General features: G+C 50.4%; 1 protein-coding gene across 1 annotated transcript in view; it reads left to right on the plus strand.

The window, feature by feature from the left end:
- The window catches only part of NF2 (neurofibromin 2 (merlin)), a 56,998-nt gene that overhangs the window by 14,911 nt on the left and 21,061 nt on the right, over positions 1–21,026 (plus strand). The window contains exons 3-6 of the mRNA XM_006762062.2: positions 3,673–3,798; positions 6,532–6,654; positions 10,420–10,503; positions 20,583–20,651. Coding sequence (XP_006762125.1) covers positions 3,673–3,798; positions 6,532–6,654; positions 10,420–10,503; positions 20,583–20,651 — 402 coding nt within the window. The remainder of the gene's footprint in view (positions 1–3,672; positions 3,799–6,531; positions 6,655–10,419; positions 10,504–20,582; positions 20,652–21,026) is intronic.

Here is a 21,026-nt window from a genome sequence, read left to right on the forward strand (position 1 = left end):
CGCAGCCCAAGACCCCCCACCCCCACCCGCCCCCCTGCACAGGGCGTCCCGAGATCCACTCGGAGCCACTGGGAAACATGGTTCTTGTTTGTAAAGAAGTGGAACCCCGAGTTAGGAGGACTAAGCAAGCCTCACGCGTCTTGGGGAGGGCATGTTGAACAGGGCATCCTCGGGTCGGTAGACACCATGTTGGCGGTGAGAGTTAACCTAAAAGAACAAATTCTTTTTTTTAAAACATATTTTGTTGATTTTTTACAGGGAGGAAGGGAGAGGGATAGAGAGTTAGAAACATCAATCAGCTGCCTCCTGCACACTCCCCACTGGGGATGTGCCTGCAGCCAAGGTACATGCCCTTGACTGGAATCGAACCTGGGACCCGTGAGTCTGCAGGCCGACGCTCTATCCACTGTGAAAAAGGTCAGGGTCTACTTTAGCGGGACCTGTGACTCAGTTTCCTTATTTATACAAAAAGGGGGTGGATCTGTAGTAGGTAGACCCTGTAAGTAGGCTTATTTCCAACTAGGACATTCTCAGATTTTTAAAAATATTTTTATTGGTTTCAGAGAGGAAGGGAAAGGAAAAGAGACATAGAAACATCTGGGGATCGAGCCTGCAACCCGGGCGTGTGCCTTTGACTGGAATCGAACCCGGGACCCTTCATTCCGCGGGCCGACGCTCTGTCCACTGAGCCAGACCAGCTAGGGCCCTAAGTTAAAAATCCAAGCAGGGAATTTTGAATCAGTGTGAGAATTTCCCCCCCCCTCTCCTCACTTTATTGCCAGCTCCCTGGGAACAAAGATATCGGCTCTGCATTCAACAGGGATAGTTCTGTATTTTAAAAACAAAGAAGGAGGAAGGAATTCAAGAAAATTGCATTATGCTTGAGAATTTAAACTCCCAAGTCAGGACATTCCCTGGTTATTCCTTTTGCAGCTTCCTTCTGATGCCCGCGCATCCCATTGGCAGCCCCTTTGTGCCATGGTGGTGCCGTGGTGCCGTGGTGCCTTGCTGTGCTGTGTCCCAGCCTGGCCGGGGCTGTGAGTTAGGGAAGATTTGGAATTACTTTGATCTTGGCCCTGGGGTGTTTAACTTCTCCACGCTAATGTCTGGTTTTTTATTGTTCCATTATCTTGTAGCAAAGGTAGTCATTTATAATTTATAGACTGTGTCCTGGCTTAAAATAGAGACAAGAGAATAATCAGCTTCCTGAAGCTTCTAGTTTTCCAAAATAACATTTCTCCGGTGCTGTCTGCCTGTAGGAATTGAAACCTGAATTGCATGCGTTAAAAACCCCTTTGTCCGGTGGGCAGGCAGGGACGCTACGCAGTCCTAAGCCCTGCAAAGGGGGAAAGGGATCCTTTTTTTAAAAAAAAAATGTCATTTGATTTCATTCTCTGTGAAATAATTTCTAAAACGTCAACCTCTGTAGTGTCTCGGGGGCCTCACCAAAGTCCCAGGGAGGGGACAGGGGCAGAGCGAGAAGGACAGATAGGAGACGCGGCTCCGGCGAAGGACAAAAGCCAGGACGCATCCCGGCCACTTGTCTGCTGCGGTTTTGGAGTCCTTCCATCTGGGCTGCTCCTTTGCTCTGCGATTGGACTGCAGGCCCGGGGGAGGGAGGGCTCTCCCGCGGAGAGCCTCATAGAGAACACGCTGTTCATTCACAGATATTAAAAATAGAAGCCCTACGGGAAAAGTCCTCTGTCGACTCAGGATTTAGCCCAAGCCAATCGGATATCAGAGACCTAACTTATTTTTTTCCCTCTTTGCTTTTATACCAAGTCGTCTAAACCCTAATTATTCCCTCATTCCTTTTCATTATGCATCTTCAGTGTGCCAGGAACTGGGTGGAGATCTATCTATCTATCTTTCTTTCTTTCTTTCTTTCTTTTGATTTTATTATAGGAAGGAAGAGAGAGAGAGAGAGAAATATCCATGATAAGAGAGAATTATCAATCGGCTGCTTCCTGCAAGTCCCCCCACTGGGGGTCAAGCCCACAACCCGGGCATGTGCCCTGAGCATGTGTCCTGACCGGGAACCGAACCCTGACCTCCTGGCTCGTAGATCGAAGCTCAGCCCCGGAGCCACGCCGGCCGGGCCCTGGTGGAGGTGTCTAATGAGGGCAGAAGGAGAGCTGGGTCTGCAGTCTTGTTCTTCTGGTGTCTGGCAACGCGGTCATTGAGTCCCAAGTTCATTCTCGCTACGCCCACTGACACTGTGACGTGTCTCACCTGCTCATGACTGTACCTGGGCTACGTCTGAATGCCCGCCTGGGACTTGGGGGCCCTTGGGGATAGGGGGTGAGCCGAGGCCTACTTCATCACTGTCATGTTGCTACTGTTATGAATCGTCATGGAAATATCTGATAGGCAGGATATATTTTCATTGTGACAAATGGAACATAATGAAAGCATAGTGATGAATCACAAAAACAATATGTAATTATAGATGTGTTTTCCGATGGTCTTAGGCGACCCCTGTGAAAGGGTCGTCCAACCCCCAAAGGGGTCGCGACCCACAGGTTGAGAACCGCTGGCTCAGGCCCTTTTGAAAGCAAGGCTGCCGAATGCGTGCACTGCGGTCTGTCGGTCTCCGCTCGTCCCCTGGTTCAGACGCTGAGAGTTTGAAACTGCCTCCCCTTTGGCCTCAGTTCCACAGCGTGATCAGCGTGGACTGACCCGTCTCTAATGTTGTTTTTCTCCATGATTTATGGCTTTGGTTACAACTTCTTTTCCTATGTTGCTTTAAAAAAAAAAAAAGTTCTGGTAAAACCAGCCTTTAAAACAAAGTGAAACAAGCAAACAACAAATCACTAGCCTTTTATCAAAGGGCAAGGTCGTGACTAAAAAAAAAGAAAAGACAACGACAAAATCTCAAGGAAATTAATGTGCCTGGAAGCTGGCCTCTCCCCAATCAGTATATATGTATTGATTGATTTCAGAGAGGAAGGGAGAGGGAGAGAAAGATAGAAACATTAATGATGATGAGAGAGAATCATTGATGCCTCTTACACACACACACACACACACACACCACTGTTGATAGTAATACAGATATCTCCCATTCCCTCCCCTTCCTTCCCCCCCTCCTCCCAGCCCCTACCCCGCCCTCCCCAGGTCTTCACTGCCCCATTGCCCGTGCCCATGGGCTGTGCATAGAAGTATATATGTTCTTCTCGTCCCCCCAACCCCGCATCGAGGTATGCCGGTCTGTTCCATGCCTCCTGGCTTCGGGTCTTATTTTGTCGGCCAATCTATTTTGTTCATGAGATTCCACACATAAGTGTGATCATGTGATATTTGTCTTTCTCAGCTTGGCTTCTTTCACTTAGCGTCGTATTTTCCAGGTCCATCCAGGCTGTCCCAAAGGGAAAGATCTCTCTCTCTCTCTCTCTCTCTCTCTCTCTCTCTCTCTCTCTCTCTCTCTCTCTCTCTCTCTCTCTCTCTCTCTCTCTCTCTCTCTCTCTCTCTCTCTCTCTCTCTCTCTCTCTCTCTCTCTCTCTCTCTCTCTCTAGCTGCATAGTATTCTGTAGTGTAAATGTCCCACCGCTCCTCTATCCACTCATCTCCTGCTGGGCACTTGGGCTGTTTCCAGATCTTGGCTGTTGTGAAGAACGCTGGCTCACCATGTTCTTTGTGTGTTTTTTCCCCTCCTGGTTCGCTGTGTTGCAGATGAAGTGGAAAGGGAAGGACCTGTTCGACTTGGTGTGCCGGACCCTGGGGCTGCGGGAAACCTGGTTCTTCGGGCTGCAGTACACGATCAAGGACACCGTGGCCTGGCTCAAGACGGACAAGAAGGTTGGGGCCGCAAGTGGCTGGGACCGGAGGGGCGGGTGTGTGCTCCGGCTGCTCCCTGCACGTGGGCCCAGCGCAGCTGCTCACCGTGGGGCTTGGCGGGTCCAGGGTGGAGAAGGGGGTTTCCTACCCCTCCCAGGCTCTCCTGGGCTCTGCAGAACCCACCACCATACTGCCACCCCCGCCCTTTCCTCGTCGTCGTCACCGGCTGCCTGCTTTTGGCGTTAATGCCGGTCAGCTCACCGAGCCGCTGGCCAGGCTTTGTGAATAAAAGTGACATACGTTACTTAGAATATATGTCGTGGAAAGATGTTCTTGGGGCTCATGTGCTTTATGAAATTTTATTTTAAATATATTTTTATTGATTTTCAGAGAGAGAGAGAGAGAGAGAAGCATTGATTGGCTGCCTCTGGCACGTCCCCCCCCATCCCCCCCACTGGGGATCGAGCCCGCAACCAGGGCATGTGCCCTGACCGGGAATCGAACCGTGACCTCCTGGTTCATAGGTCGACGCTCAGCCACTGAGCCACACCGGCCAGGCTAAAAGTCTTTTTGAGAATCACCGTGGCCCGACTCAGTCTGCTCATGCGTGCGATCTAAGGAATAAAGAGTCGCCCTGGTCCCTGTGATGGAGGAAGACTGTCCATTTAGTCCCCGTGATTTTTCTGGGGCTCCTGAGGCCTGAAGGGGGCTCCCAGCAGTTCTGATGCGGCTCAGAAGTGAATATTGCCCGGGGAATGCTGCCCTCTGTGCGGGTTCATCCATGCACATAAAGACACACTCGCCTGCTTACCTGCCTACCTAACCACGAAGGTGGTTGAGACCAGGGCCAGATGTGTTTCTCGGTGAATCTCAGAGGAAGCCAGTGTCTAATTCTTACCCCAAATGGAGCCTGATTTTATTATCTGCCACAGGGCACGATAAACAATCAAAGCCTCCCGACTTCTGCCACTTGGACTCTAAACTCGCATGTTCACATTACTGACAGATGGACGCTCATCCGAGTCTTCGTGTTGGAATCCCGCAGGTTATAAATTTCACACGGTAGTTCCCCAGCGATCTCGAACGTCGAGTTGCCCACCTTGTGCCGATGTCAGCAAGCTCCTCCGAGATCAGCCCTGGCTGGTTTGGCTCAGCGGATAGAGTGTCGGCCTGCGGACTGAAGGGTCCCGGGTTTGATTCTAGTCAAGGACACGTGCCTGGGTTGCGGGCTCGATCCCCAGTGGGGGGCCTGCAGGAGGCAGCCAATCAACGATTCTCTCTCATCATTGATGTTTCTATTTCTCTCTCCCTCTCCCTTCCTCTCTCTGAAATCAATACAAATATATTTAAAAAAATAAAAATGTATAAAAAACATTAAAAAAAAAAAGATTGTCCGAGATCAGGTTTATGTTAAGTCTCCTGGGAACCACCCATTGGAATTTGGACCGGGGTGTGGAGAGCGATCTACCGAAGACAGCAAAGCTTCCTAGTATCTTCTTGTGGTTCTCAGCGAAATGAATTTTTTTAAAAAAATATATTTTATTGATTTTTTACAGAGAGAAAGGGAGAGAGATAGAGAGCTAGAAACATCGATGAGAGAGAAACATCGATCAGCTGCCTCCTACACATCTCCCACTGGGGATGTGCCCGCAACCCAGGTACATGCCCTTGACCGGAATCGAACCTGGGACCCCTCAGTCCGCAGGCCAACGCTCCATCCACTGAGCCAAACCGGTTTCGGCTCAGCGAAGTGAATTTAAATCGTCTCCCTGAGCGTTGGCCAAATGGCTATCGGACCGGGGGCATCAGGAGCCACGGTGCCTCGCTGCTCAAAAGAAATCAACTGTGACCCATGTTAATGGCATGTTTATGGCCTGGAGGGAAACTCGTTCTGGAGAGCAGATGGCGCAGGCTTTTCGGGGGGTGGATGGGATCGCTGGGAGATGAAAGGCGAGTGGCTTGCTGCCTGCGTCCACGTGTTCTTGCGGGGCGTCTCTGGAGGTTCCTGGAAACACAGGGTCACCGCAAGGGACACGTGTCGCGTCTCCTGCTTAGCTGGTGTTCAACTGATTTGACAAAGATTCAGTTCGTCGTCTGAAGCTCCGTTCCAATACGGACCTGAATGTTGGGGGTTGTTGGCAGCAAGAAAAGAGAATAAAGAAATATTCCACTACTTTCAAAAACATTAGAAAAAAACATTCTGCCAACGATAAAGGGTGGCAGCCCAGGACCTCGGAGTCAGACATTTATAATTGTTGATGATCTCTGCGATCTCTTGAGGACATTAGTGCCTTCATCTTCGCTCTCCTCACCCCTCGGGCCCCCGTTAATTAGCTTGGTTCAGAAAGGCCGTTTGAAGTAATACCTCTTGTTAGTCACCACCTCTGGGAAATGTGATGAATTTATCACTTTTTAAATATATATTTTTATTGATTTCAGAGAGGAAGGGAGAGGGAGAGAGAGAGAGAGAGAAACAGCCACGATGAGAAGAGAGTCATTAATTGGCTGCCTCCCTCACGCCCCACACTGGGGATCCAGCCGGCAATCCAGGCACGCGCCCTGACCGGGAATCGAACCGGGACCTCCTGGGTTCATAGGTTGATGCTCAACCACTGAGCCACACCAGCCGGGCACGTGATGAATTTAGAAGAGGAAAAAATATCTATGCGCTCCCTGCGAGAGGTGCTCCGATGGGGCATCGGGGGAAGAGGGGCCAACGTAGCCTGTTTTGTCTTTTGCCCTGTGATCCCGCAGGTGCTGGATCACGATGTTTCGAAGGAAGAGCCGGTCACCTTCCACTTCCTGGCCAAGTTTTACCCCGAGAACGCCGAGGAGGAGCTGGTGCAAGAGATCACTCAGCACCTATTCTTCCTGCAGGTACGGTAGTCCGTGCTCCCCCCGCCCCTCACTACGGGAAAGCCCCCTCAGGCGTGGTGGCTCTGCGGGAGGAAGACTGTCCGTGTTGTCCCCGGAGCTTCACGCGGTGAAAAGGTCCCGCGTCCAGAAAGCCGGTCCTCTCGGTTCTGGGACGGACAGCGCCGCTAGAATGGGACTAGATTTGAGTGGTGAGAGGTGGTGTCAGGTGAAATGGAAAACGTGTGATGGTGAGCGATTGGAGGACAGGGAGCTGCCCGATTTGAAACCTCTTTGACGATCGGTCCCGTTTTTCTGCTCGCTGACCTGAAAGTCCTCAGCGGTCGCAAAGGGAGTCTTACAAAGAATAGTTGTCCCAGAAGTTCAGCGTCCATTCTGGTTAAGGCGGGAGTCCGGGCCGCCAGCGCCGCCTGGTTAATCCCACGCACGTGGAGCTTCGCACGTCATGCTTTATGCTACTCCTTGTCCATGTGCTACTCCTCGCCTGTCATCCTCTCAGCTTTCCCTTCCCCCCTCATAGCTTCCGAGCTCCTTAAAGGCTGGGCTCACGGAGTGCGCAGTAGGCATTCCGTAAGTAATCCCTCAGCCCAGCCGAAGAGGTTAGGACAGTGATGGCGAACCTATGACACGCGTGTCAGAGGTGACATGTGAACTCATTTTTTTGGTTGATTTTTCTTTGTTAAATGGCATTTAAATGTATAAAATAAATATCAAAAATATAAGTCTTTGTTTTACTATGGTTGCAAACATCAAAAAATTTCTATATGTGACACGGCACCAGAGTTAAGTTAACGTTTTTTCAAAATGCTGACATGCCGAGCTCAAAAGGTTCGCCATCACTGGGTTAGGAGATCCGTTGCTAACGATAGGCTCTAAGACAGCTTGCTGGCCGTCCGAGGGCGTGGTGGGGGGTGGGGGTGGGGTTAGTGTGAGGATGGAAACCTTGTCTGTTTTGCTGGTGTCCTTACGGCTCGATCAGAGCTTCCCCAGTCTTCATGGGGTGTTACAGTGATTGGCGCTGGAGCTGCTGGCGTGCCCGAAGGTGCCCACTGTCAGTTGTGGGGAAGACTGCAGCTGGGGTGTTAATCACATGACCTCCCAGTAGTGGATGGTCTGTCGCGTAGCCCAGGCTCAAAAATTAGTTCAAGCCTCAGACTATTGCATTTGTTCAGGAAATATTAAGTTAATAACAACCTCCCCCACAATTTTTTTGTTTTTTGTTTTGTTAACCCTCACACGAGGATATTTTTCTATGGATTTTTAGGAAGAGTGGGAGAGAGAGAGAAAGATGGAGAGAAACATCGATGTGAGAGAGACACATCGATTGGTTGCCTCCTGCACTCGCCCCGACCAGGCCCCAGGCCGGGGAAGAGCCTGCAACCTAGGTACGTGCCCTTGACTGGAATCGAACCCAGGACCCTTTGGTCTGCAGGCCAACACTCTATTGACTGAGCCAAACCAGCTAGGGCCCCTTATATAGAATTTGTATTAGGGATTCTTAAGGACAGAAAATGTCTTACACCCACCTGAGAGTTTAAAACTGGGAAAACTTTAATTTTGCTCCTGGATGTAATGAACTTGGATATATTTTTTAACTTCTATGTGCACCAACGTCTTCACCTGCACGAACCTGGGACCCTTCAGTTCACAGGCTGATGCTTATCCACTGAGCCAAACCGGTTAGGGCATCATTTATTTTTAGAGAGAGTAGAAGGGAGGGGGAGAGAGACAGAGAGAGAAACATTGGTGTGAGAGAGACACATTGACTAGTTGCCTCCTGCATGTGCCCAGACTGGGGCTGAGGATTGAACCTTGTAAAAAAAAAGGTTCACACACACACAAATACACACACACACATAAACACATACACACACAAATACACACACATACATACACATACACATGCACACACACAAATACATATATACACACACAAATACACATGCACACACACAAACACACACAAATACACACACATACACACACAAACACACACAAATACACATACACACAATCGAATCAAGGACCCTTTGGTCTGCAGGCCGACAGTCTATCCACTTAGCCAAGCTGGCTAGGGCTCCATTGATTTGTTTTTTTTAATATATATTTTATTGATTTTTTTTACAGAGAAGTAGGGAGAAGGATAGAGAGTCAGAAACATCTATGACAGAGAAACATCGGTCAGCTGCCTCCTGCACGCCCGCCACTGGGGATGCACCCGCACCCAAGGTACATGCCCTTGACCGGAATCGAACCCAGGACCCTTTGGTCTGCAGGCCGACACTCTATCCACCAAGCCAAACTGGTCCGGCCCCATTGATTTTTAGAGAGTAAAAGGGAGGGGGAGAGAGACAGAGAGAGAAACATTGGTGTGAGGGAGACACATTGATTAGTTGCCTCCTGCATGTGCCCAGACTGGGGCTGAGGATCGAACCTTGTAAAGAAAAGGATGTATATACACACACACACACACACACACACATACGCACACACACACACGAATACACATATGTGCATACACATTCCCCCATCCCAACACGTCCTGCTCCATGGAAAGTCTCAGGTTTTCTGTCGTGTGGCTTTTCCCCCTTTGAAAAGAAGCCAAAGGACGAGGAAGTCACGCTGCTTTGAAGGAGAGCACATCAGGCTCCCCTAGGCCCCGGAAGGCCCTCGCGCCGTGGAGAGTGGAGATGGCTCTCATAAGCCCTGGGACGCGGTGCCCCTGCCTCAGGCGCCTTTGGCTTAACCTCCCCTCGCACGGTGACGGCGGAGCTCCAGCGAGGCGAGTTCACTGCGTTGTGGATCTGGTGGCTGCTGACCTCTGTGAAGGGAGAGCCGGCTTTCCCGTCGTGTTTTATTTCGCTGCCCCCACTCCCGGCGGCTCCCTCGCCGCTGCGTCTAAGAAATTAAGTGCCCTGAGATATGTTCGTTCAGCATTGCGGCTTAAGAGTTATATTTCCTGGACCTCACGAGTGCTTAACAGTTTAATCGATCCCACTTCATCGCTTCCTTTTTTCCTCAGAGCGGCCGCATGGAAAGTGATGGTGTTTTCCCCGCAGCCATAACTCAGTGGCCTCAACGCCTTTTCTCTTGTGTTCTGACTTGAAAGTGGACGCCGTTCCCGCGGGTGCTGTGTGCGCTCAGCGGGGCCGAGGCTGCAGCCCCCATCAGAGCCCCGCTCCTCTGTCCCGGCCCAGATGGTAGTGTCTCTCTTTTTTTTGTTGTTAATCCTCGCCCGAGGATATTTCTCCATGGATTTTTTAGACAGAGTGGAAGAGAGAGGGAACGACAGAGACAAACATCGATGTGAGAGAAACACATCGATTGGTTGCCTCCTGCCCGCACCCCGGCCAGGGCCTGGGCCGGGGAGGAGCCCGCAACCGAGGTCCGTGCCCTTGACCGGAATCGAACCCGGGACCCTTGGGTCTGCAGGCCGACGCTCTATCCACTGAGCCACACCGGCCAGGGCTCATCTCGGTTGTAACCGTGAAGACGGTCTTTCCGCCTCAGCACTTGATCGTGAGCAGAAGGGATGAGGGGTTCTCACGCATGGCCCCCTCACCAAGAACTGCTCAGCGCCTGAGCTCCCAACCTGTCTGCAGCAATAAAATTTAAAAAAAACAAAATCATACCCTTTTGTCAGAGCCTCATGAACAGGCCGGCCTGGTGGGCGGCCCTCATCAGGACGCCCTGCAGTGTCCGCCGTGCCCAGCTGCGTGGCTCTCGGCCACGTACCCCGTGTCACGTGTCCCCTGTCGCCCCTTGTAGGTAAAGAAGCAGATCTTGGATGAAAAGATCTACTGCCCGCCCGAGGCCTCGGTGCTGCTGGCTTCGTACGCCGTCCAGGCCAAGGTAGGCACCAAGGGGAAAAACTCAGCGTTGCGGGGCAGGGACGTGTCCGCGGGGCCGCGCCAGTCGCCTGTTTTTGGGGTTTCCTAGACTTGAGGGAGACTTTCCCCAGCAAGGGGGAAGGCCCTGGGGAGCCAAGTCTCACTTCTGTATGGTCTCGTGAGTGTGTGTGTGTGTGTGTGTGTGTACAAATAAGTGTGTAGCTTGGTAACTTTTCTTTGCGCTCTCATCGTGCACATGTGGGTCCTTACATTTATTGAACCAACCTCTCTTTTTTCTTTTTCTTTCTTTTTTTTAAAACATATTTTTGTTGATTTCAGAGAGGGAGGGGGAGGGAGGGGGAGATAGGAACATCAATGATGAGAGAGAATCACTGATCGGCCGCCTCCTGCACGCCCCACCATGGGGATCGAGCGTGCAACCCGGGCCTGTGCCCTGACCGGGAATCGAACCGTGACCTCCTGATTCATCGGTTGACGCTCAACCACTGAGCCATGCGGGCTGGGCCCAACCTCTCTTATTATTAACCAGGAAAAAGGAATTTATGATCTCCAGTGTGGGTCAAACATGGCCTTTAGGTCAGAAAGGCCCAGGTCCTCACTCCCCACTCATCTTCTGTGGACCAGCAGCCCTATTGGATGGGGACCTCACCATCCCCTAGACCAGGGGTGGGCAAACTTTTTGACTCGAGGGCCACAATGGGTTCTTAAACTGGACCGGAGGGCCGGAACAAAAGCATGGATGGAGTGTTTGTGTGAACTAATATAAATTCAAAGTAAACATCATTACATAAAAGGGTACGGTCTTTTTTTTTTTTTTTTAGTTTTATTCATTTCAAACGGGCCGGATCCAGCCTGCGGGCCGTAGTTTGCCCACGGCTGCCCTAGAAGGTGGCCCGCTCCATCTACCCCTGATGGGCATGCCACCCTGCTCAAGGCTGGGCACTGCGGGCTCCGTGGCCGCTGAGCCCAGCTGAGCTGTCCGGCTAGCAGAAGGGCATTCCCAGCGACTGAGAATGGCAGGAAAGGGAGACCAATGATCTTGTGTTTTTGTCCTCCCTGTTTCTATAAGACCAATGACAGGGCCAGCCCACGGGGCCTGCGGTCCCCCTGATTTCCGTTTCAGGCACGTGCCACTTTCTCTCGTCCCCTCTGCTCACTCACGACCTTTCACCGCAGCATAAAGACGTTCCAGAATTAGGGCATCTTGGTTACTTTTTTTGTGTCATCTTTTGCTATTGTTTTCCTTTGTAGTTAGAGCTGTCCCCTAAAGCCATATCCCTGCAGTGTTACAAAAATTAATAAGACGCTCTTAACTTCTCAGCCTGCTTTTTTTCTGGAGTAGCTTAATGCGATCTCAGGTCAAAGTCAGGAAGTAACCAATTAGCCTGTCACTTGGAGGAGAGAAGAGTCTGTACACGCTACTCAGACCAACAAGCCCCGGGAGTCATTCGGTGACTCGGAGTCATCTGATGACTGGGCTAATGGTCGCAGAGCGTTCCCTGGCCGGCATGAGTGGGTGTGGATTCTGTCACAATACAGACGCCGCCACGTGCCCAAGGTCATCCGGGCGATCTTAGGGTAAAGCTATAGGCAGAATTCCTGGCCCTGGGATTACGTTTTATGCCTCCCCCTATTCCACTGCCCAGAAAAATGAGTAATTGGAGGGAGAAAAAAAAAAAACCCCACACCAAACCACAGAAAATGGGCCTTGATTCAACTAAGACATATGCTTCCTTTTATGCTTTGATTAAGAATATTAATAACAGGAAAAAATGTGCCCTTTCAATCAGGATCACCCTGACAGTGATGAAGCAGTCATTGTCGCTCTCATTAAATCCGGGCACTTCCTGGCCCGGAACGGAGTTCCTGTTCATGTCCTCTCCCCAGCTGAGGAGGCCCCCCCAGCTCTCAAGGACACCACCTCTCCCTGCAGGGCTTCCGTCTCAAAGGCAGCGTTTTCTTTGCATGGATTTTGAGCCACAGATTCAAAGGCCACCTGTGTGTGTGTGTGTGTGTGTGTGTGTGTGTGTTCACAAATTTAAATAAAATGACATTCTAAATTACCCATTGGCGGGGGGCAGGGGCGGACATGTCTGGGAACCAGCAGATGTTTGCTTAAACAGATTTCACCGTAGGAAAGCCCTACTCATTTAGAGATGAAAGTGATTCACAGAGCACATATGTGGATCATATGGAGGAGGAGGTTCTGGTGTTTTTTTTTTCCGGTGTAAATTCTCGGGCTCTCACAAATAAAGCGCATCTATGACTTCCAGTCTGCGTTTGGGAAACGAAGGGTGATTTTAACATGCTCCCCGTTTCCAGGACGGCTGCTGAATATGAAGAGGGCATCTCTGATGATGGTATTTATACGATCTTAGATGCCTGTAGTGTTTTATCGTCTTACAAAGCGTTACAACATGCGTGTTTTGTGCGATTCTCAGTGTAGCCTTTGCCATAAGCCAGGGCTTGACAGTATCTTGCCTGTTTTATCGGTGGCAAATTGAAGGCTCAGGAAGGAGTAATAATTTGTCTGAAGTCACAATACTTTATATTAATTTAAAATTTTTTTTCATTGATTTCAGAGAGGAGGGAAGAGAGAGAGATAGAAACATCAATGATGAGAGAGAATCATGGCTCGCCTGCCTCCTGCACGCCCCCCCAACAGTGGGGGTCGAGCCCGCAACCCGGGTATGCGCCCCGACCGGGAATCGAACCGTGACCTCCTGGTTCACAGGCTGATGCTCAGTCACTGAGCCACACCACTGTGCTCACCCAGTCTTGGTGCCCACACTCTTGTACATCCAGGGCAGACCTTCTTCTCATGTTCCCCATGATGTCAGCCCTCTGACCCTGATGGGCTCTGACCCTGATGGGTTAATCAGTCTGTCCAGGATCAAAAAGCTAAAAAGCGGCAGAACAGAGACTTGAAACTTTTAACTTCTCACTTCCAATTCGCTAATCTTTCTTACTTCCAATTTGCTTAGACAGCTGTGTAGGAAGTTCTGTGATTCGTTTATGTGATGTTACTTTGATGTGCACTTAGGATGTCAGAACTTTAGATTTTTTGGTGGCTTACGGAAGGACATATTGGAGGGAGAGGCGAGTTTGGGGAGGGAGAGGCGAGTTCTGGTTCACAGGCTGACGTTAGCAGACCGGGGTCCTCCCAGTGAGAGACTGTGAGTGAGGGTCACACCTCGGGCAGCGGTGAGTTGGAGGGGAGGCGGGAATCATGGCTCGCCTGCCTCCTGCACGCCCCCCCAACAGTGGGGGTCGAGCCCGCAACCCGGGTATGCGCCCCGACCGGGAATCGAACCGTGACCTCCTGGTTCACAGGCTGATGCTCAGCCACTGAGCCGCGCCCGCCGGGCTAAACCTGGGATTCAGTGAGCGGCATGTGTGCTGCCGGGAGACCTCCCTCAAGCAACTGACGGTGAGGGGCCAGAGCCAAGTGCGGAGTTCAGCAATCGGACCCCAGGTCTCCCATCCTGACTCCGTCCTCTAGTTCCATTCTGCTCCAAATCCTGCCCACCCAGTTGTGGGCTACAAATTCCATTAAAAAAAGAATTAGCCTGGCTGGTGTGGGTCAGTGGTTGAACTTCAACCTGTGAACCAGGAGGTCACGGTTTGATTCCCAGTGGGATTTTAGGCAGATTTTTTGGTGGCTTACGGAAGGACATATTGGAGGGAGAGGCGAGTTTGGGAAGGGAGAGGCGAGTTTGGGAACAGGGAGCCCCGTTAGCAGACCGGGGTCCTCCCAGTGAGAGACTGTGAGTGAGGGTCACACCTCGGGCAGCGGTGAGTTGGAGGGGAGGCGGTGAGTTGGAGGGGAGGCGCTGGCTTAAAGAAACCCAGGCGGAGCCCTGACCGGTTTGGCTCAGTGGATAGAGCGTCGGCCTGCGGACTGAAAGGTCCCAGGTTCGATTCTGGTCAAGGGCATGTACCTGGGTTGCGGGCACATCCCCAGTGGGAGATGTGCAGGAGGCAGCTGATCGATGTTTCTCTCTCATCAATGCTTCTAACTCTCTATCCCTTTCCCTTCCTCTCTGTAAAAAATCAATAAAATATATTTTTTAGAAAAGAAACCCAGGAGGTAAAGGTTGATATAAAGGATGCTTCCCTCCGCTTATCTCTTTTGCACATCCTTTTTACAACATGCGATTTTCCCACTTAGCGTTGATTTTAAGATGTATCTGTGTTCTTTTTTTTTTTTTTGTATCTGTGTTCTATCTAAAGATTTAGCCCATTAGTTCTAACCACTGTATCGTAACCATTGACAAAAAAACCTAGTTTCGCCCTCCTCCCTTCTGAGGAAGAGGTAGGCTTGGTTCCTGCTCTTCCCTCCCTCTATTATAAACAGCGCTTTACTGAAAATCCTTTTATGCGACGCCTTATATGAACGTGCAGAAGCTTTCTCCCCTTAAGGTAGGTTTCTAGAGGTAGAATTACATCAATATCCCTGAATGTCAAGAACCCTTAACGTTTATAAGAAAGAGGCAGCAGAAAAATGGGCTCCAGGCGTATGAACAACAGGCACTTTAAAGAAGAGAAAATGAGGATGATGAGTCAAAACAAAACAAAAAATGTTCCATCTCACTAGTAATCAAGAGAAAGAGAAATTAGAGTGACGATAAGGCAGCATTCCAAGCCCATAAGATTGACAGGGAGCAATAAATCCACGGACGCAATAGAGGCGCCGTCTAAGCTCATCTACTTGCCGGGAGGGTCTGTGCATTGGCGTGGCCTCTGTAGGGTGAGGGGCGAGGGAGGGGCCGGTCAGGTGAGCAGACACCCCCGCCAACCCCTGAACCCTCCCTCTGGGTGACTCTATTCCAGAGGGAGTCCTGCACAAAGTGCCCTTTTCACTGAAAACTGCAAGAACAGGTAGACCCCATCTCATGTTTTATTTTATGTTATTTTTATTCTTTTTAAAAAAATATATTTTATTGATTTTTTACAGAGAGTAAGGGAAAGGGATAGAGAGTTAGAAACATCGATGAGAGAGAAACATCGATGAGCTGCCTCCTGCACACCCGCTACTGGGGATGTGCCCGCAACCAAGGCACATGCCCCTGACTGGAATCGAACCCGGGAGCTTTCAGTCTGCAGGCCGACGCTCTATCCACTGAGCCAAACCAGTCAGGGCCCCATCTCATGTTTTAAAACCACTGAGCACTATTCCATAAATCGGAGGGACCTGGGTTATTTAAATCTCTCTTTACTGGGAGATATTTAGGTTTGTTTTTCTTTCTATTCTTCTGTTTAGACGGATGTAGCAAACACCCGTGAATATGAGCATGTGGACAACGTTTCTCTGATAGATACCAAGACATGGCATAACTGGGTCGAAGGATAAGAACATTTAAAAAAAGTTCTTTTTTTTTTTTCCAGAGAGGAAGGGAGAGGGATAGAGAGTTAGAAACATCGATGAGTGAGAATCATCCATCAGCTGCCTCCTGCACACCCCCTACTGGGGATGTGCCCGCAACCAAGGTACATGCCCTTGACCTGAATCCAACCTGGGACCTTTCAGTCCACAGGCTGACACTCTATCCACTGAGCGAAACTGGTTAGGGCTGGGAAGCTCTCTCTTAATGAAGGGCAGACCCTGCCTTGCAGAGCCAATACTGGCTCTGCAGCTTTAAGATGTGCCTAAGATGCTTCACTGGCATCTGCCTCCATCCAAGGGACTTGGGAGCAATAAACCCAGGTACATGCCCTTGACCGGAATCGAACCTGGGACCTTTCAGTCCGCAGGCCGACGCTCTATCCACTGAGCCACACCGGTCAGGGCAAGAACATTTAAAATGTAAATAATGACGCGAAGGCCGCGGAGTGTGTGATTCCGCTTCTATGACGTGTCCGCTGTGGGCAACTCCGTAGAGACAGGAAGCGGCTCTCGTGGTGGCGATGGGGTGGAGGGAGGAAATCAGGAGTTACTGCTCATGGGTTCGGGGTGTCTTTTGGGGGCAATAGCAATATTCTGGAATTAGAGAGTGGTGATAGTTGCACGACATTCTGAATATGCTGGAAACCACAAAATCATACACTGCAAACGGTGAATTGTATGCATGTAAGTTTTATCTCAATTAAAAAAAAAAATAGATGTGGCCAAATTGCCCTCCACCGTAACTTCTAGGAACAGTGTGTGAGAATACCTGTTTTCCACATCCGCATGCTGTCAGTCTGTTACATTTTTGCTAATCTGACAGGGAAAAAAAATAGATTTTTAAAAGTTTTCATTTCCTTGCCAACCATTGGGGCCGAGCGTCTTTTCATAGATTTGCTTTCCTCTGCGAGGCTGGTGTGTATGATGCGCCCGTTTTTCTCCTCTACCGTTTATCTTTTCCTCGTTGATTTATAGGAGCTCCGTTTATGATGGGTATTAACCTTTTATCTTGTTTTTTTCATGTGTCAGACTGTCAATCTTTTGCTGTGTGGAGTGACTTTTAGAATGGCTTCCCCCACCAGTATCATACACATGTCCTTCTACATTTTGTCCTGGTATTTGGTTGGCTTTTCATTGACGGTTTAAGGCTTTCATCCATCTGTGTTCTAGTGACGGAGGTGCGGTAGGGGTCTGATTATTCATGCTATGTATGCATTGATGAAATCTTTTATGTTTTGTGAGATCCTGTTCAGAGCGTTTTGTCTAATTTTCCGTGCATGCAGGCAGGGGAGAGTATTTAACATCCAGAAGGATATTCAATATCTGCTTAACGTAAGAATTGACTCCCCGGCATCCCATACACGGAGAACTCCCGCCTTGAATTTAAATTCAGTTGCCTTATATCAGGGGTGGATCCAGGTTTTGTGGGGCCTGAAGTTTATATAACTTCAGGAATTTTTTTTGTTTTGTTTTTTTTCAACCCAAGAATCCAAATGATGAGTATAAAGCTGGGCACAGAGACCTGAAACCCCACCGTCGTTGGCTCCGCAGGCAGCTCAGTCCTGGCTACAGCTCAGGGTGCTTGTGTACATAAAAGGCTGAAGAACGCCGTCTCTATCCGGGCTGGGGTATGACTTCCTTTTATCTTCACCAACTGCCACAACCTACGGATTTTCTTCTCCTTCTGTCTCTTAAAGGCACATTTAAGAGCCGACTCACACATCAAGGCGGCTTTCATGTGGCAAGTGGAGTTAGCCCGGGCTCTGCTAGCCGAGTCTCTGCTGCCTCTGCATTGCTCAGACGTAACCTATTTGATCAGCGGAGTCGCTGGGCGCTCGGTATGATAATGTGGGTCGTTAATCTTACAAGCCCTCGGAACCTGGATTTACAACCTCAACTTTGCATATCTGCTTACTTGTGCATTAGAGTCCGGTCAGCGCTCTGGAGAGACATGCAGATGCGAGGAGCAGGGCTTTCTTCAGCATCCTGCCCCTGGAAAAATCTAGCTGGTTTGGCTCAGTGGATGGAGCGTGGCGCCCGGGCACATGCCAGGTTGCAGGTTGCGGGCTCCCGGCTCCATCCCCCACAGGGCGTGTGGGAGGTGGCCGATCAGTGATCCTCTCTCATCATGGATGTTTCTATTTCCCTCTTCCTTCCTCTCTGAAATCAATAAAATAATAATTTTTTTAAAAAAAATCAGAGAGGCAGGCAGTGACCGGTGTTGTTGTAAACGACGGAGCGGTTAACAATCATACGCGACATTATAACTAGGAGCCGGGCACCACGCAGAATGCTACCGGATTGTCTTCTTCATCCTTACCACCCGCTATGAGGCAGGCGCTGTATGATCCTTGCTTTCCAGATGAGGAAGTGGAGGGTTGGGGGGAGGGGAGAGTGTTCCTTACTCGGCAGTGACCGGTGTTGTTGTAAACGACGGAGCGGTTAACAATCATACGCGACATTATAACTAGGAGCCGGGCACCACGCAGAATGCTACCGGATTGTCTTCTTCATCCTTACCACCCGCTATGAGGCAGGCGCTGTATGATCCTTGCTTTCCAGATGAGGAAGTGGAGGGTTGGGGGGAGGGGAGAGTGTTCCTTACTCAAGGCCCCAGCGCGCAGAGAGGGGACACAGCTTGAGCTTTTATCGTTTAACATCAGGTTGTAGTGAGCGCTGCCTGTCGGCCATCGTGTTTTATTTATTTTTTCCTTTTATCTTTATATTGAGGTAAAAAATAAAATAAAGAACATATGAATGTGGGGGTCAGGGGGAGGGACAAGGCTTCCCTCTCTAATTGACAGCAGGGGCTGATGGGAACTAGAAGCTCCAGGGAATTAAAAAAAATGTATTTATACATTTATATATATCATGTTAGGCGTGTGAGTCCCAGATGGCCATCGTGTTTTAAACTTAAACCTCATGGGTATGATTCCATTGAATCCCCATAAGACTCCTGGAAGGTAAACGCTGTTATCATCCCATTTTACAGACGGGAAAACCAAGTCATGGGTTTCCCAGAGTCGCAGCTAATGAGTGAAAGAGCTGGGGTTGAACCTTCGGCAACCCGCCTCCCGAGGCAGTGCATGCAAGCTCAGGGTTACTGACTTACTCCACCCCCAGGCCTTTCCGAGGGCGAGACCGCGCCAGGTCCCTTCCCGTTTCCGAAACGAAACGGAGAAATGCCTAGACGGGGTTACAGAATCCGCGGCACATTTTGAACGTTTACATTCGACAGATTAATCCCGTTAACGCTCAGAAGACGATGCAGTGCCTTTCCGCCACTCGTCCGATGATTACGCGATTCCTGAGAAATAGTGATTCGTGGGGCTTCTATCCTAGGGCGGTGTGGGAATGGGGCCCGCGTTAAGGTTGCTGAAAAGCCACCTTTCAGCCCCACGGCAGGAGTGTCTGTTGCTGGGGGTGTGACTTCACTTGGAAAACACACCAGGAGTCCCACTAGAGCAGTCAGTGGTTCTCCACCTTCTGGCCCTTTAAATACAGTTCCTCATGTTGTGACCCAACCATAACATTATTTTCGTGGCTACTTCATCACTGTCATGTTGCTACTGTGATGAATCGTCATGTCAATAGCTGATATGCAGGATGGTCTTAGGCGACCCCTGTGAAAGGGTCGTTCGACCGCTCAAGGGATCGCGACCCACAGGTTGAGAACCGCTGGCCTAGCGGCTCTTTGGGAGTGACGGGGCAGGCGGGCCCCGGCCCGGCCCGAGCGAGTGGTGTCCGGAGCCAACAGCTCGCACTCGCCCTTTCTTTTGCTTTTTCCCGTTGCTGGTGGCTAAACGGACACATGTTTATGGACGATCCCCCTAAAACACCGAGCTTTTTGGGTTTGGCCCCAAGAAAAGCCACCGAATGCTGATTGACGAGAGTCGGGCTTTGACTGTTACATTCTCTAGGTTTCCCAGTTCGTGTCTGTTTTAAAATTCCATTTTATTTTATTGTATGCATTATTTCCTGGGCAGGCTGAAGTGTCCTGAGAAAGAAAAGGGTTATTTTTCTTAGATCGGAAAGTAAATGTGCACGTTCCTCTCCTGGGAGAACGCACGGCAGCGCAGGGCCCACGTCCGGCCCTTGCGGCGAGCTGCCCCTGCAGCTTCAGGAAAGCCCGTTCCCCTTTCACGCGTGTCTCTGTCTGGATGACAAGCGTGAGTGACAGCGCCAGCGTCCCGTCTTCCCAGAGCCTTGAATGAAAGGTATTAAACACGGCGCCAGCCCTGTTCCCAGCTCTCCCCCGTCCCCCCCCCTGAGCCTTCGGCTCCGGTCACCAGCCACTTAGAAGCCATTAGCAGGTAAGGCTCTTATCACACCTTGCGCATCGCAGCGGCCACAGTCGCGTGTCGTGGCTTCATCTCCGAAGCTCATGCTTCCGGAGCGGCCGCTTTCTCCGACCGTTAGAAAGCACAGCTCCCTTCCCCGACGAACAGAGCGTCGCGTGTTCATTAGCGCCTCGCCCCCGGGGATTACGCAGCTGCGTCCAGAGAGGTGATCGGCTTTGAGTTTTTTTCATTCGGGGATCACACACCAGCAAGGTTGAAATCTGGGCTTGACATCGGATTGAATTGCTCCCTGGAGCTGGGAGGGAATTGGGCCGGAGCCCAGCCGTTCAGAAATGACAGCTGTCTCTCGAATCTCAATTGCTCGCTCCCCCCCTCCCCCTTCTCTCTCTCCAGTACGGCGACTACGACCCCTCTGTTCACAAGCGGGGATTTCTGGCCCAAGAGGAGTTGCTTCCGAAAAGGGTAAGGCATCCTGTTCCCTGTCCGGGAAAGAGATCGCAGGTGTGTGGCCTGGAGGACAGCGAACCGACGGACTTGAAGGAATAGCGGAAGGAGGTGGCAAGGACGTTATTATGAATGTTTTGTCATCAATCTTTCTTTTTCGTTTAAAAAAATATATTGATTTTTATTGATTCCAGAGAGCAAGGGAGAGGGAGCTAGGAGCATCAGTGATGAGAGAGCATTGTTGATTGGCTGCCTCCTTCCTGCACATCCCTCACTGGGGATCGAACCCGCAACCCAGGCATGTGCCCTGACCGGGAATCGAACCGTGACCTCCTGGCTCATAGGTCGGTCGATACTCAGCCACGGAGCCACGCCGGCCGGGGCTGGGCTCCA

The sequence above is a fragment of the Myotis davidii genome, unplaced genomic scaffold (assembly GCF_000327345.1).
Source record: "Myotis davidii unplaced genomic scaffold, ASM32734v1 scaffold478, whole genome shotgun sequence".
Classification (NCBI taxonomy): domain Eukaryota; kingdom Metazoa; phylum Chordata; class Mammalia; order Chiroptera; family Vespertilionidae; genus Myotis; species Myotis davidii.